General features: G+C 38.8%; 1 protein-coding gene across 1 annotated transcript in view; it reads left to right on the top strand.

The window, feature by feature from the left end:
• The window catches only part of CTNNA1 (catenin alpha 1), a 174360-nt gene that overhangs the window by 113887 nt on the left and 44905 nt on the right, over positions 1 to 15568 (top strand). Inside the window, exons 8-9 of the mRNA XM_081134979.1 lie at positions 9226 to 9306; positions 10963 to 11115. Of these exons, the coding sequence (XP_080991105.1) occupies positions 9226 to 9306; positions 10963 to 11115 (234 nt within the window). The remainder of the gene's footprint in view (positions 1 to 9225; positions 9307 to 10962; positions 11116 to 15568) is intronic.

The following is a 15568-nucleotide window of genomic DNA, read 5'->3' as shown; positions in this document are numbered from 1 at the left end:
AACAAATTGATGTTTCTCTCTCTTTCTCCCTTCCTCTCTCAAAAATCAACAACAACAACAAAACCTTGTTGCTGCCAGCCTTTATTGCTATTTGGAAGATATTCTCACATTGCAGAAGTTTTTAGGGTGGAGGCCCTAGATTTTATGTATCTTGAGTATATCCCTTGCTAAGAACCGTTAGGGATTGTTAGTAGGCAGCCTCTTACTTGGGCCTGTATAATATCAAGACCTGTATTAGAGTAAGTGGGTTTTACTAGCCTTTTTATTTTGGAAGGAGGAAGGAAGGAGGATGGGAGAAAATTTGGTAAATCCTGGAGTTTGTTCACTGCTTTCAAATATGCATGCATTTGGAGGCAAACATATAACTTCTTTTAAATTTTTGATTTGCTGTTTAAAACAGGAAAAGTTACTGGGGTTTAGCACTAGCTTGTTATCTTTGAAAGAAACGAAACCTATCTGACTGAGGCACATAGAATATGTAAGGGTTGAAGGCTTCACCAATCTGTCATGTTGGAGGTAGGCTAAAGTAGTTGGATAGTCCCGGGTAGAGCTAGAAGATCTGAATTCTAGGCTCGTAGAATCTTGTTGCAGTCACAAGGGACCACTTTCGGGTAAATAAGTATGGTGTATCTGTGTTGCTGGGAATCTTTTCTTTCAAAAGCCTTTAAAAAGAAGGCTTCCCACATTAGGCTCCCAGAATCCCCACTTTTTATTGGATACTTGTCCCCATCCCTGCCCTTGATTTTGATTTTTAAAAGTCCCTTTGTTGTTTTGTTAGTATGACTGAGAAAGCAGTAGGGAGGAGTGATGGTTGTTACACTAGTGATGGTGTGTCTTCCTCTTGATGCTGCAACTTAAAAAGTTTGGGGTTTCTTATTCTAGTTTTGGAGGCATGTACTTCTGGCATTTGTTGCTGTTGGGGGGTGACTGGGCTAGGATCATGTGACAGCCCAATTGTGTTGTGCTAGCCTTGTATTCTGTGCCCATGGCTGGGTAATTTGTCAACAAATCTTAGGGTGATGCACCTGAGTCTGATCTTAGGTGAGGGAAAATCTTCCATAGACGTTTGAGCAGAGCTACATTTAAATCATAAAAATCTTGTATTTCTCTCACCATAGACATCAAACCAAACCAAACAGAACTATCCTGAAGTCTTGATTAATGCACAGACTGATAAAAATTTATATTTTGAAGCCCTTTTCTTACTCTTATTTCCAATGGCTTCATCATGGTCGTGTTTTCCTCTTCCTCTCTATGAGGCAGGCCTTCCCCTTCCCCTTTTTCTTTCTTTTCTTTTCTAATTCTGAAAGACAAGTTTGGATTTTTCCTTCCTGTTTTTCCCTCTCTACAATTCTAGTAGCTTTTTCTATTTAGATGTGTTTCTTCCTGCCTACATAGATGGCCATGGGCTGTGTACAAAGCTATTTGCACAGGATAGAATTAAGAGTCAGATACAAATTCATATTTTCTTGAAGAATCCCTTTCAATTTAGAGGGTTCTTTGACCCAGTTGGTTAAATTTAAAAGGGTAAATTTGCATGTATATTGGCTAGATGCTAGCAAGTCTTGGTTGCTGAAGCTTGGAAATGTCATTTCCTCAGAACTGTCTTAATGCACTCTGGGGTAGAGGGACAGCGACATGTGCTAAGGCAGGCAAAAAAATAGTGAACATGTGATGTCATCAATGTAGAGAAAATCAATAACAAAAATTTGCCCCAAAGAGAGAAAGATCATTTCTTATTTTATGTAACATGATAGCTGCAGTTGACATGTTTATCCCTGTATTGCTGAAATGTGGCTTGCTAAGGCTTAAGCTCCTGTGGGAGCTGATTCTGTCCTGCTACTTGTTCCATGCAGGATGAGGGGGGTCTCTCTGTCTGTCTAATGGCTTCACAGTTTTTCCCCACGTGTGTTGGATATGAGTGTGTATCCAAGGCTGCATAGTTTTTTTCCTTATGTGGCCATACTATTTGTTATGGACATGTAGTTTGTTTTGAGGCTTTTAGCTTTTGCACACAGTATAAAATGAATATCCTTTTAATATCTTTGCATTCTTAGGCAAGTTTATATTAGCATAAGTTCCTAACCATAAAATCGCTGGGTTACGGAGTGCGTATCTTTAAAATTGATAGACATTGCCACATTGCCTTCCAATAAATTTTAAACTATTTTGTACTTCCCATAGTGGTCTGTAAGTATGCACTAGCCACCCTTGCGCCCCCCCGGCCCTCCCCCCCCCCCCCACCATATTAGAAGTCAGCAAACTTTAAAAATATTTGGGAATCTGATACATGAAAAATGCTCTTTGATTTGTTCTTCTTTAATTATGAGTGAAATTGAGCATTATTTTTGTATGTTGGTATATTGTCATTTTTGTTCTTTTCTGTAGACTCTATTTCATTTGCTCATTCCACACCCCACTCCTAAAATTGGTCATTTTCTTAAAGATTTTCAAGGCATTTCCCTTACTAAATAAATTAACTTTGCCAAATATTTTACATGTATTTATTTTAGTTAGTCATTTGTCTTTTAAAGGTTTCATGGTTTTTGCTCTATATACTTAATTTTAATGAATGGCTAAACTGACAAAAAGCTTTTTAAATATTAAAACAAACACACACTTGCCATATTATGTTAAAGGTCCGGCACCAGTTGGTGAACGTAAGATGTTGTAGAATCTTCTGTAAGCAAGGATTCCCTGTTAACCCATTATCTTAAGTAGGGCAAAGAGGATCTGAGCCCTTTAGAAAATTTGTTTTTTAAAAATTAACATAGAAACCAAAAGAGTTCCCTGGCTTATTACAAATCTTCACTCAGTTTTACCAGTTAACTGAGCATTTAAAAATACTTCTGAAATATCCCCACAGTTGAGCTTTTTAATTTTTTTTTTTTTCTGGATTATTAGTAGCTTCAAAATTAAAGCCTTTATTCTATGACCTTTATATTTTTAGTTTGTATATCTATTTGCTTTATATACCTGTTTGTGCTTCTGAGAACTTCCCAACTTACTATGCACAGCAGCTATTTAACAAGTAGAGGATTACTATCTTTATTTTGTTTTGTTAATTCTTACCAGAGGATATTTTTTCCATTGATTTTTAGGGAGACTAGAAGGGAGAGAGGGAGGAAGAGAGAGACAGAGAGAGAACATCAGTGTGAGAGAGACACATCGATTGGTTGTCTCCTGTACTGCCCCGATCAGGCTGGGGATTGAACCTATAACCCAGGTATGCGTGCTTGACTGGAAATCGAACCCACAACTCTTTGGTGCAAGGACCAATGTTCTAACGACTAAGCCCCACCAACCAGGACAATTACTATCTTTTTTAAGAAGAAAAAACCTGGTGTTTCAAAAGGGATTGGAATATCTCAATTACATGCTTCAATTTGTGCCAGGAATCTCTCAGTATCGGGTCTCTAACTGTTCTACATTATGGATTTTTGTCTTTTTTACCCCTACCCCCACCCCTTCAGCCCCCGAAAGAGAAAGGAATAGTTCACGTGCCCATTCGGATATCCCAGGATGTGTTTGCAGAGGTGCCACAAATTCATTGTGATTCGGTAGTTCTGTGCTATAGCAGCTATGTAACTGGACATGGTGTAGCTACGCCATGGTGAATGTAATACCACAAAAGCCATATTCTAGCATGTGTCTGTGGCTAGAACTGAAAATACCTAAGCTTATTGTAACTGATAGGACATTTAGAGCTGAGAAAAATCTAAAGGTAGTATGCAAGGCTGGCTGTCATCTGAGAAAACACCCAGGAAAACCAGTAAAACTTGTTTCTAAGCTTCTGCTGTCTGTAAGGGGAAGAGAAGTAAAGTGGGGTGTCGGTAACATTAGCATTTCCTACCAGATTTTTAGGATGAAATAGGTAACATTAGGCAAACTATAAACTTCTTTGCAACTGAAGGGAGGGTACTCTTGGAAAGGAATTTGGGAATGCGGGTATATATAACCATTATATTCTAATATTGAGCTACTTAGTCTTTTCCTAAGGCTCCCAGTGACTCCTGTCACATATTTAGCTTATGCAGAGCCCATTAGCCATCTGTGGGGCTGGTAGAACAACCAGGGTCAAATTGCTTCTCATGTTTCTCACCAAATGTCTATTGTACGATAATGTGTTGCCCAGTGCACAGCGAACCTTTTATTTTAGTTGAACTCATGAAGATAGATGCTAGTCTCCTTTGGTTTTCAAACATTTTTCTTGAGTGTATCTTCAATCTTATAGCTCCCCGTTCTTCTCTGAAGCCTTCCAGCAGCACCTTCGATATCACTTCCTCACCCCTGCTTTACTTAAAGGCCTCTACTCTGTGGATGACAGCTTCACTTTTCTCCTTTTGTACCTGAGGTTATGATGCTGTTTCATTCCTTTCATTGTCTTGGAGGAGGGCTGGGGAGGGTGCTTCAGGTGCACATTCTGATTTGGGTCTTATGGAATGCCATCGTTGTTATTTTAAAAATTTTATTTAATTTTTTGGTGGCTGATGGAGGCATTGTACCTAATTAGAACTTCCTGTTGAGTTAATCACACCTTGTTTTCTTTGAAATAGTCCTTCAGTGTTTCAGGGTTAAACACTGCTTTCCCCCTCCTCTTCTACTCTACTCTCCCCAGCCTTACTCTATATTAAAATGAAAATAGCAGTATTGGGTGTTATTTGAAAAGCTTTGTATTTTCACTAATAATATGAAACCAGGAGACTGATAATTTGCCACATAGATCACACATTAAGTCCTTTAACTTTTAAACATGTCTCTAATTGGTCACTGGTTTCTCATTTCATTCATGTCCAATGTGAGAGGGACAGGTATGATTTGAAAATGGCTGTGAGGGTAAGTGTAAGGTGCTGTGGGAGGACTCCAGGGGGGTCCTCTAACTTAACTTGAGTTTGGCTGGAGGAAGCATGATATCTCATCTAAAGGTTAGATAGGAACTAGAAGGGGGAAAGAATGTTTCAGGTTGGTGAGAGAGAGCATGGCTTGTCTGAAGAATTAAAATGTGGGTAGATGGATTATAGCATGAAGATGGCAGAGTGACTGTAATCATTGAACTAATGGTAATAGCTGGGCTCCAACAGGGAGAGTGCAGAGTAAGAAGAGAAGGAAGCCTTTGGCAGGAGAGCCCTTCCTAAAGAGACCATGTAGACATTTCAGTATATAGCATGGTTCTTCCCTGGAAGCACTGTGGACGTTTTCACTGTGTATTTTTTCCCTGGAAGCACTGAGTTTATGTTGTGTCATTACCTTTTAGATTGATTAGTCTTTTGTAGGCTCACCTGGGAACCTTTGCCACATTATTTCTAGGGACTAAAATGCACCTTGAGATGGCATGAGCTATGCCAGGGATATATTTCATCCCTTCCTGACTGTTGCTTATTTTAATCCCTTCTCAAAGGGAAAGATTGGAGTGGAGTCAGGGACTTCAGAGGTGGATTAGGTTATTGGTGAGGAATTGGTGGAATATGTACTAGCCACAGCAGTGAGACCTGGTATCATCTGTGGCAAAGGTATGAGGGTTGGGGAAGTTGTGAGTTTGTTTTTAGGAGAACGCTTACTCTTTCTGAGACAGGAGTCAATTCTTGGGGGGGGGGGGGGGAGCTTGTTCTTTCAGAGGTTACCTCCAAAATGGGTAAAATCCTCCATGGGATTCTAGTTCTTAATACGTTTAAAAAATCAATACCTAACTTAACTGTAACCTTCTGCATAACTTTTGCTTATTCCTTTGACCCACTATAATGCCATGTAGAACTCCTATGAGGCCCAGCACGATACAGGGTATTCTTGAATTAGGTGTTACTTTGAATGATTTTATCTCAGTCTATAAACGCTCTGAAAGAAGGATTATGGCTGGTCCTGCCCACTCCAGTGGGTGCATAGTAGGTGCTCAGTAAAGAGTGTGTCTAAAATAGCAGTCTGTCCACACAGGACAAGACGAAGGAAGGTGGAAGAGCTTCTCCAAACTTCTGTTAAAGATGGATTTTGAAAGCTCTTTCCTTTCTCAGCCAGAACTGTGTCGCTACGGGCTGTCCCAGCTAATAACCTTTGCCTCTCTTCAGCTCAGCTGATACATACTTGCAGAGGAGAAGCTGTATGTTAAAACAACTTGCTGACCGGTCACGAGTATACATGTGTTTCCTTGTCTGAACGTTGCTGATGGGTCAAGAGATAACTCGTGTCTGCACCACGTACATTAATTTTAAGTATTTTAAACACCTTGCTGACCGGTCACACTGGGAAAGTAGCTGGCTGCACAGACATGTTCTGGCTTGAAATAGCTAGTCAGCAAGGTGTTAAAACTGCAAACATGCCTTATCTTTTTCTTAGCATGCTCTTTCCTCATTGCTTAGCAGGGACATACATATAAAAATTGAGTAAACCATGCTGTCCCAAAGGGTAAGAGATCCTTCCTTTTTACAGCTGTATAGTATTCCATAGTAGAAATGTACCACAGCTTTTTTATCCACTCATCTACTGATGGGCACTTAGGCTGTTTCCAGACCTTAGCTGTTGTAAATTGCATTGCTATGAACATAGGGGTGCATAAATTCTTTCTGATTGGTGTTTTGGGTTTCTTAGGATAGATTCCTAGAAGTGGGATCACTGGGTCAAATGGCAGTTTTATATGGATGGAACTGGAGAGTATTATGCTAAGTGAAATAAGCCAGTCAGAGAAAGACAAATATCACATGATCTCACTCTCATGTAGAATGTAATAAAGAACAAAATAAACTGATAACAAAAGAAATTCAGAAACATAGAAGCATGGAACAGACTGAGAGATCCCAGAGGGAAGGCAGGGGATGGGGAGAGATTAATCAGAGAATTTATATGCATAAATGCATAACCCATGGACACAGCCAGTAGTATGGGGGGGTGGATGCGGGGCAGAAGGGGTCAATTTTGGGGGGGCATCTGTAATACTTTCAACAATAAAGATAAATTTTTTTTAAAAAATTGAGTAGACCTAGGTGGTTTCTCTGCTCAGTGGAATGGTCTCTCAATTAGGTGGAAGCTGGGAGTCACTTATTTTAAAGAATCATTGAGCAGCTTTACTTTATCCTACCTAAAACTAGAAGTAAAAAATCCTAACAGCTGTGATTTCAAAGAGAAGTAAAATTCTGTTTTATAGATCAACAAGCTTTCTACTTTCATGAAGTTCATCGTTAAGGTTGTAAATGTGTGTATAGTGTATACTCATCCCTATTGTATTTTAAATGATTGGAACCCTGAACTTGCTATTTGGACCATGTTTTTTAAAGTGCTGCTTTGATTTAAAAGATGGCCTATCTAGTATAACCTAAAAGCTTCAGTAAATAAATGCTTCTGAACTGTCCCCTCCTGATTCATGAGGCATAAACCTCTTATTTCCCAAAGTAACAAAGACAAATTGATTTTTAGGGCAGTTGGATAAAGAATTAACAGATTCATAGTGTGTTTTGCATCTTAAAGTGAATCTTGTTGTGTGACTGTAATTCCCTGAAAAGTCAAGTTTAAGGATTTGCTTTTATATAACTTTTTTTAAAAAATGGTTTTTTAAAAATTGATTTCAGAGAGAGGAAGGGGGAGAGAGAGAGAAACATCAGTGGTGAGAGAGAATCATTGATCAACTGCACGCTGTCGACTGAGGATTGAGCCTGAAACCCCTGCATGTGCCCTGACCAGGAATTGAACCATGACCTCCTGGTTCATGGGTTGACACTGAACCATACCAGCCGGGCTCATATTAACTTTTAAAGGAAATCTTTCCACCCAAATTGAGGAAATTTCTGGGCATTTGAGGTTACAGGGAATTGGGCTCTTATGAGGTCATTGAACTCAACCTTTGGGTTTCTTCTGATAATAGATATTTTTTAGAATAAATGATCTATTAGAAATATCCAAAAAACATGGCTAGGAACAATGACAGACTTTACTGGGTTTATATAGAGAAATTTTCTTGGAGTGCTTGAGTGTCTAAGGACTGTACTGAGACTTTCTTTATTAAAGCATTAATTATGAGGCCAGTTTGATTTTTTAAAAATTAAATTTCAGACACCTTTGCTTAGATCCTGGTATTTTGATCTTTGAGATTGTCAGTAACTATACTTGTCACATTCTTTTCTGGCTGATGGCTATGAATAAATCACAGTTTATTCCTACAGGTAGAAATTCTCATACCTGAATCAGTTTTGTTTTGTTTGTTTAAAATATGGAATGCTTCATGAATTTGGGTGTCATCCTTGTGCAGGGGCCATGCTAATCTTTTCTGTATTGTTCCAATTTTAGTATATGTGTTGCTGAAGTGAGCACTGAATCAGTTTTGTGAGACTTATTTTTTACCCATACCCATACTTATTTTAGCCATACCAGAATGTCTTAGGCACCCAGAGGTAGAACACTGGGTTAAATTCCTTTGTCTGTTTGTCGCTCTCCTGTGATTACTGTGTTTTACAGAAAGAGCCACATTTTTTGGTTGGGCATTTTGTAAGAAAAACTTTCAATACACTTCACACTTGAACCTAGCTGATGTCTCCTAGGCATTTCCAAGCACGTGGCCAGCCCTGTCTAGGGTAGTCTGCCTTTGTCCCCTTTCTACCACCATCTATTTTGATTCTGTGCAATATAGTTGCACCAAGCTTAACCTAGACATTTTTAAAAATACAGCTGAAGTAATCTCACAGAGCATTCTTATTCAAGCTGCATAATATTCATTATTAATTTTGACCCACCATGGTACATCTTAGTTTTAAAATTCATTTTTTACATTGTTTTAGTGCCAGGTGCCAACTTTCATAGTTTGACATTCTTCAAATCTCAGAGTTCATCAAAATCGGATATAATCTGCTCTAGCTTGCATTTCAAGAAGAGCTGATTTGTTAAGGAAATTTGTGTATGCTGAACCTTGAATGAAAATATAAGTTTAATTTTTCAAGTGGAACTTTTAAGTGGTAGGTCTTGTTCCTTGGCTTCTCTTATTTTGATAAAACTCCCTCAATTCCCACCATCAGATGATGTGGAGCCTGAGAGTTGTGAGGTTATGTTTTTATGAACAAAGCCACATGGTCCCCCCATCCCCTGTAATCTCACCCCCCCCCCCCCCCCCGGTGTGTTTTCTAACTGTGGACTAAAAAAAGTTGACTTTTTTCAATGCTCATTTGAACATAAACAGCTATTGGCTATTATTAAATTTTTTATTTTATTTTTCTGAATCACTAAAAGGTCCATTTCTTTCCTTTTTTCCAGGCTGGACGTAAAGAAAGAAGTGATGCACTCAATTCTGCAATAGATAAAATGACCAAGAAGACCAGGGACCTGCGTAGACAGGTAAGCTAAAGAAAGTGCTGAGTGCTTCCCCCAGTTATCAGTTTTGTAGTTTTGGTTAAAATCTCAATAAATACTGGGCCCCTACACATTTTATTAGGGTTAAGAATTACTTTTCACAGGAAACTATGTCTGTTTTGTTGCTAATAAGCTTCTAAATGACTAATCAAGTCTTGGGGACCTGGACTAACATGGCCCCACTGGGATGGACTGCATAAATTAGCTCTAGTATGAAAACGATGTACAGGTAAAAAAATCAATTTAAAATGACTTGGGGACTGAAAATACCCTAAAGGATCTCATGATTCTCACATATTAGTAGAAACAGAAATTGCAGTTATTTATCTGACTTGCCCCCATTCTGATTACACTGTCACAGTTTCCTTAGATCCTTGGTGGCGATGTATTTCCAATATACATACAGTGGTTATAGAGATATTTTGGGGTGCTCAGTTTTCCAAGTTAGTAAATGTAGAGGAAAGAATCTCTTCATTTAATGTTAAATAATTCCATTAACATTTTGGAATCAAATTGAGTTTTAGTCTTTTAAAAAGCTAAGGTTGAATTTATAAAACAATGTATCAAAACTTAAAAAGAAGTTGTAATATTAATACAATTACCATACTTAGTGGAGAGACATTTTATTGTCATATCTGACATAAAGCAAAATTAAAGATGGACTGTATCTTTCCTTTTGGTGAAGTAGTACTAGAAATGGTTATATAAAGATGACCGTTGGGGTTTTTTTGTTTTGTTTTTCCTCACCTGAGGATATGTTTTTATTCTTACAGAGAGAGGAGGGGGAGAGAGAGAGAGAGAGAGAGAGAGAGAGAGAGAGAGAGAGATCAATGCGAGAGAGAAACATCATCAATCGGTTGCCTTCCATATGCGCCCTGACTGGGGATCGAACCCACAACCTAGATATGTGCCCTGACTGAAAATCGAACCTGCAACTTTTTGGTGTATGGGATGATTCTCCAACCAATTGAGCCACCTGGTCAGGGCAATGACCTTTCAGTTTTTTGGTTTTTTAAAAATATATCTTTATTGATTTCAGAGAGAAGAAAGGAGAGGGAGAGAGAGAGATAGAAACATCAATGATAAGAGAGTCATTGATCGGCTGCAGCCCGCAACCGGGCATGTGCCCTGACCGGGAATTGAACCCTGATCGCCTGGATCCTAGGTCTATGCTTAACCGCTGAGCCACGCCTGGCCGTGCGACCTTTCAGTTTTAAGATTCAGTATCCTAACCCTGTTCAGATAAACCAGAAAGTACATTTTTCCTCTCTTCTCATTTTTGTTTAGCCATTTAGGCTAATTACCTATATTACAAGGCTCTGTGCCAATTTAACTCAGAGCTGCTTTCTGTTTAGTTTTCCTTTCAGATATAAGCTTTGTAATTCCCAAGAAAAAAGATATAATGTTGAAAACTGAGATTCTGTTGCTGAAATGCTATAACTATAGTGTAAACCATTATCTCTACAATCATGTTTCCTACATTGCAGATTATATAACTGAATGGATTACATGGGGGGGGGGCTCCTCATATAAGTGCAACCAAGCTATCACAAGCTTCCATTAGATTTAAAAGTACAAGAGAAATACGCAATCTAGCTTCTTCTTAGAAATAAAGTCAAATTTTTATAATTTAATTATTAGCTCCGCAAAGCTGTCATGGACCATGTGTCAGATTCATTCCTGGAAACCAACGTTCCACTTTTAGTATTGATTGAAGCTGCAAAAAATGGAAATGAGAAAGAAGTTAAAGAGTATGCCCAAGTTTTCCGTGAACATGCCAACAAATTGATTGAGGTAAGTGTATTAGCAGTTTTGTTAACTGTAGGTAACTTGATGGAGCATGGTGGTTTTTTAGTTACATTACTTACCAGCTAAAAATTTTAGGGACTCACCTAATATGCAATATGTATAGGATGAAAGTCTTTCATTACTACTTAACATCTATCTAAAACTACCATTTTGGTCAGTTTACATTAATTATGTACATGATTAAATACAGATAGTTCCTGTCCTGGAAACTTAACATCTCTATTTAATGTTATGCTAATATAGATTGATTATGGCATGACTAAACTCACAAGACACTATAGAAGGGAGTAGCGGCTAGGAGACGGAGCTCAAGAGTCACACTGCCTGGGCTTGCATCCTGGTGAATCCCTCCCCCCCCCCCCCCCCATTCCTATTTCTTGTCTGTAAAATAAGGATGCTAATAATACCTATCTTGGAATTATTTTAAGGTCTAAAAGAGATGGTGTATGTCAGCTGCTTAGCACTTTGTCTGAGGCACAGACTCAGCCCAATCATCTTGTTTGAAAATTGAAGACACTGACTCCTAACATGCTGCTAGTTAGATATGTTTGAATAGTAGAAATCTGTATGTAAGTGGTTGGTTTGTAAGGTAATAAGAAAGAGGAGTGAATTGCTATTTAATTTCCAGGTTAGGCCTGCTCTTACCATTTTATTTATTTATTTTTATCCTCACTCGATATTTTTTCCATTGCTTTTCAGAGAGAGTGGGGGGGGGGGGAGACATCGATGTGAGAGAGACACATCGATTGGCTGCCTCCTGCATGCGTCCCAACACCAGGGCTGGGGATCAAAGTACGTGCCCTTGGTCAGAATTGAACCAGGGACCTTTCAGTCTGCGGTCCAACGCTCTTACCACTGAGCAAATCAGACTAGGGCTTGCTTTTACCTTTTGATAACCGAAATGTTATTGTTTAATTTATTCATTATTACTTTATTTGAAAAACTTGACACAAAGTAAGCATATACCCAAGTCACTTGATTTTGTAACCTTAATGTAAAACATCTAATATTTGGAAAAGATATTTCATAGACCATTTGGTAAGTTAGTCATTATGTAAGAACAGAAAATGGGGCTTTTATATAAAATCTGTGTCTCATACGTTTGTATTTATAGTGACATCAGGCCAGGTTAATACTATAAAAATACTCCAAGGAAAACATCAGTAATCACATTAAATGCATTATTAATTTACATCTCGTTTTCTTTGAACATTATGAATTAATTATGTACATAATACATAGGTCAGTCTGCTATTCAAGTTAATGATTCTGGCATTTGGAGTTAAAATTGGGAGATTTTCATTTTCTGTCTCCATTAAGCATAATCTTGTTCACAATAGTTGCATGACAGCTCGAAGTATAACCTTCCAAATGTATAAAGATTGTCTTCAGAAAGCCAACCTCTATAAGTAGCCTATGTATTAGGAAGTATGCCTTTGAAGCAGGAAACAAGGACACTACCAGCCCAAGGCCTGGGGTAACAGGTACCAGTAATAGCATGAATAGGGCTGTGTGGCAGCTGAATTTCAGTGGAAGCCCTTGTCTGTGCTGCAGTTTGAAGGCCCTTTGCGCCTGCCTTGTCATTCTCAGCCTCTCTAGCCAACAGAGCTGACACTTGCTGAGCACCTACCATGTACGGTGTATATGCAACTACAATGTACTTTCTCACAACATCATTTCTCAGGTTAGGAAGCTTTGGCTTAGAGTTAAATTACTTTACCTTATGTCACCTGGCTTGTCTTCATCCAACAAGGGCTATGCCACTTGAGCTTACTGACTTAATGGGGAGCCTTATGCCCAATGAGAAGCATTAGGTGGACCTGGTGGCTTTGGAGACCTTGCTTCCAGGAGCTTTGTCTGTGCTTGCTTATACTTTTCATTTCATTCTGAACACCAGTAACCAAGGGCCCCTTAGAGTTTAGAGTTTGGTATTCCCTTTCCCGACTCAGCTCTGACTCCTTTCTCACCTCTCTCCCCTCTCTGTGCCCTCCACCCCCTCATCCCCCATACAGATACATGTATTAAATGGCTTTTCATTGCTTGAGTCATAACTAAAGGCTTTGTAGCACCATTCTGCAAACAGTTAATTACATCTATGGTGATAGAGATACTAGGATATATAATTGCATATGTGCATGAAAAGGAAATGAGTGTTTAAAGTCTTGTAGAAGCCTCAGATTTCTGACTCAAGGCAGAACTTTATTCTTTAGTGACAAGGCATCTCCTCCCCACACTACTTTGTATTATAATAAAACTGAACTAGTGAGAGACTTGTTTTAAGCAAAGGTAAAATACTTTATTGTGATTGTTTTGTTAATCTCTTGGTTTCTCCCTTTCTTTTCATTAGTTCCCTCTTAAGTGGAATAAATGTCTATAGGCCAACTTTGGTTTTATGGGACATTTGCCATTTTTCCTGGGAGTTTAGGGAGAAGTTAGAGTGGTATGTGGAAGTTGGGTAAGATAGCTGGTGATAGGCCTCTGGCAGGAAAGAAAGGGCTCAGATTCTGCAGCCACTGAGAATTCTGCCAGATGTTTGTTCTCCCCAAATACTGCAATACAGTTCTGTTGCTAACCCCCTGGAGTTACCACAGCTGCAAGTTTAGAGGTCCCCAGGCCACCTACACTTCTGACTAACTGGCTACAAATTTTGAGGCTTCCCATGGCCCACTTCAGTTTCATTAATTTGCTAGAGCAACTCATTGAACTCAGAATAGTGCTATACTACTTATGATTACATTTTATTGTAAAGGATACAAATCAGGACGAGCCAAATGAAGAGATACATAGGGTGAAGTGTGAAAAGGCCATGTTAAAAAACAAAATTCAACTAAGTAAATTTGAAATCTAATGGTTTTATTAAGAGATTCATGAGTCAATCAGCATCCCATCTAGCAACTAGAAGGGCACTCTAGGGATTGTACAAAATGGAAAGTTTTTATAGAAGAAGAGAGTGGTGCAGGGGAACTATTAACCAAAGGGAAAAAAAGATTATTTTTGGGTGAAAGAATCCCAAAAGCAGATTACCACTTCTTTTGAGGTGTGGGATGGGGGAACTACAGGGAGGTTATGGAGAAGGGCCCATGTGACTGATTATCTCATTGGTGTTGACCAGAAAATTCAGACTTGTTGATTAAGATTGTTTCTGGGAGAGATTGAAACTGCAATTAAATCTAGGTTTGGTATCATGGGCTTTTAGCACTAGTGATACCATTTTGGGCCTGTGATTTTCTCTTTAACAGTCTCAAAGACAGGTTTCTGCCCTTTCTCCATGGAATCAGAGAACTTCACGCTCCCAGCACATTTATGGTTTTCTAACGAGGAAGCTCCACTGAGTTTCAGTGTCCAGAGTTTTTATTGAGGTTTCATTATATAGGCATGATTGATAGAATTGTAATTTAATTGAACTCAATCTGCTGTTTCCCTTGCTTCCCCCAAGCTTGGGCTCTCCTGAATCTCCCAATCCTCTAATCACTTGGTTGTCATGGTGGCCTGCCTCAGTCCTCAGCCAACCATTAGCTGATATATCTAGGGGCCTCACCAGGAGTTACCTCATTAGCATAAATTATCAGGGCCAATGATAGGACTCTCCAATGAAATTTCAAGGATTTAAAAGTTTTCTCACAGGAATCCAGGTCTAAGACCAAACATTCTTTATTATATAACACCTTCTAATCTGGAAGGTATTCGTAATGCCTGGTTTTCAGGTAGCTTGCTATGCAGCCATAAATACTTCATGGAAGAGGAAAGACAGGGCAGGTTTGTTTCTTGCAGCTTTATGTGGATTCTGTTTATAGCCATTTATTTACCCAGTGATTTACCACTTCTCCTATCTGGTACTCCTTGTATTTGCGTTTTCCCTTTCCCAGGATGTTCTCCCCTTTGGAAGCCAGGTTTTCTGCCCTTTCCAGGGAATTGGGTCTATCTCTTGACACCATAGTGAGTGGTTCTTTCCCTCATAGAATCTATGATTCTCATGCTGGTGTATAAATCCCTTCTTTGTAACATCCCTGAATTGTCACTTATTTTTTTTGGACTCCTTCTGTAGTGGGAAACTCCTTCTCTCTAGATCAGGGGTGGGGAACCGTTTTTCTGCCAAGGGCCATTTGGATATTTATAACATCATGTGTGGGCCATACAAAATTATCAACTTAAAAACTAGCTATGAAAAAAGCTCCTGGATTTGTTGAATTTCCAGTCCCGCCTGTGGTTGCCTTGGCAGGGCCAGACCAAATAATTTTGTGGTCTGTACACTTCCCACCCCTGCTTGAGAAACTGAAGATGTGGTATGGAAAAAAATGCAAAACTTTCATCAACCTTTTATACTGATTACATGTTGAAATGTAATATTTTGGGATTAAATAAAATATGTTATTTTTGCTAATCACCTTTTTAAAATGTGGCTACTGAAAATTTTTAAAATTCTTATGTGGCTTACATT

The sequence above is a fragment of the Miniopterus schreibersii genome (assembly GCF_964146895.1).
Source record: "Miniopterus schreibersii genome assembly, chromosome: 4".
Lineage (NCBI taxonomy): Eukaryota > Metazoa > Chordata > Mammalia > Chiroptera > Miniopteridae > Miniopterus > Miniopterus schreibersii.
Note: the sequence above shows the minus strand (reverse complement) of the source record. Positions and strands in the feature narration are given on the sequence as shown.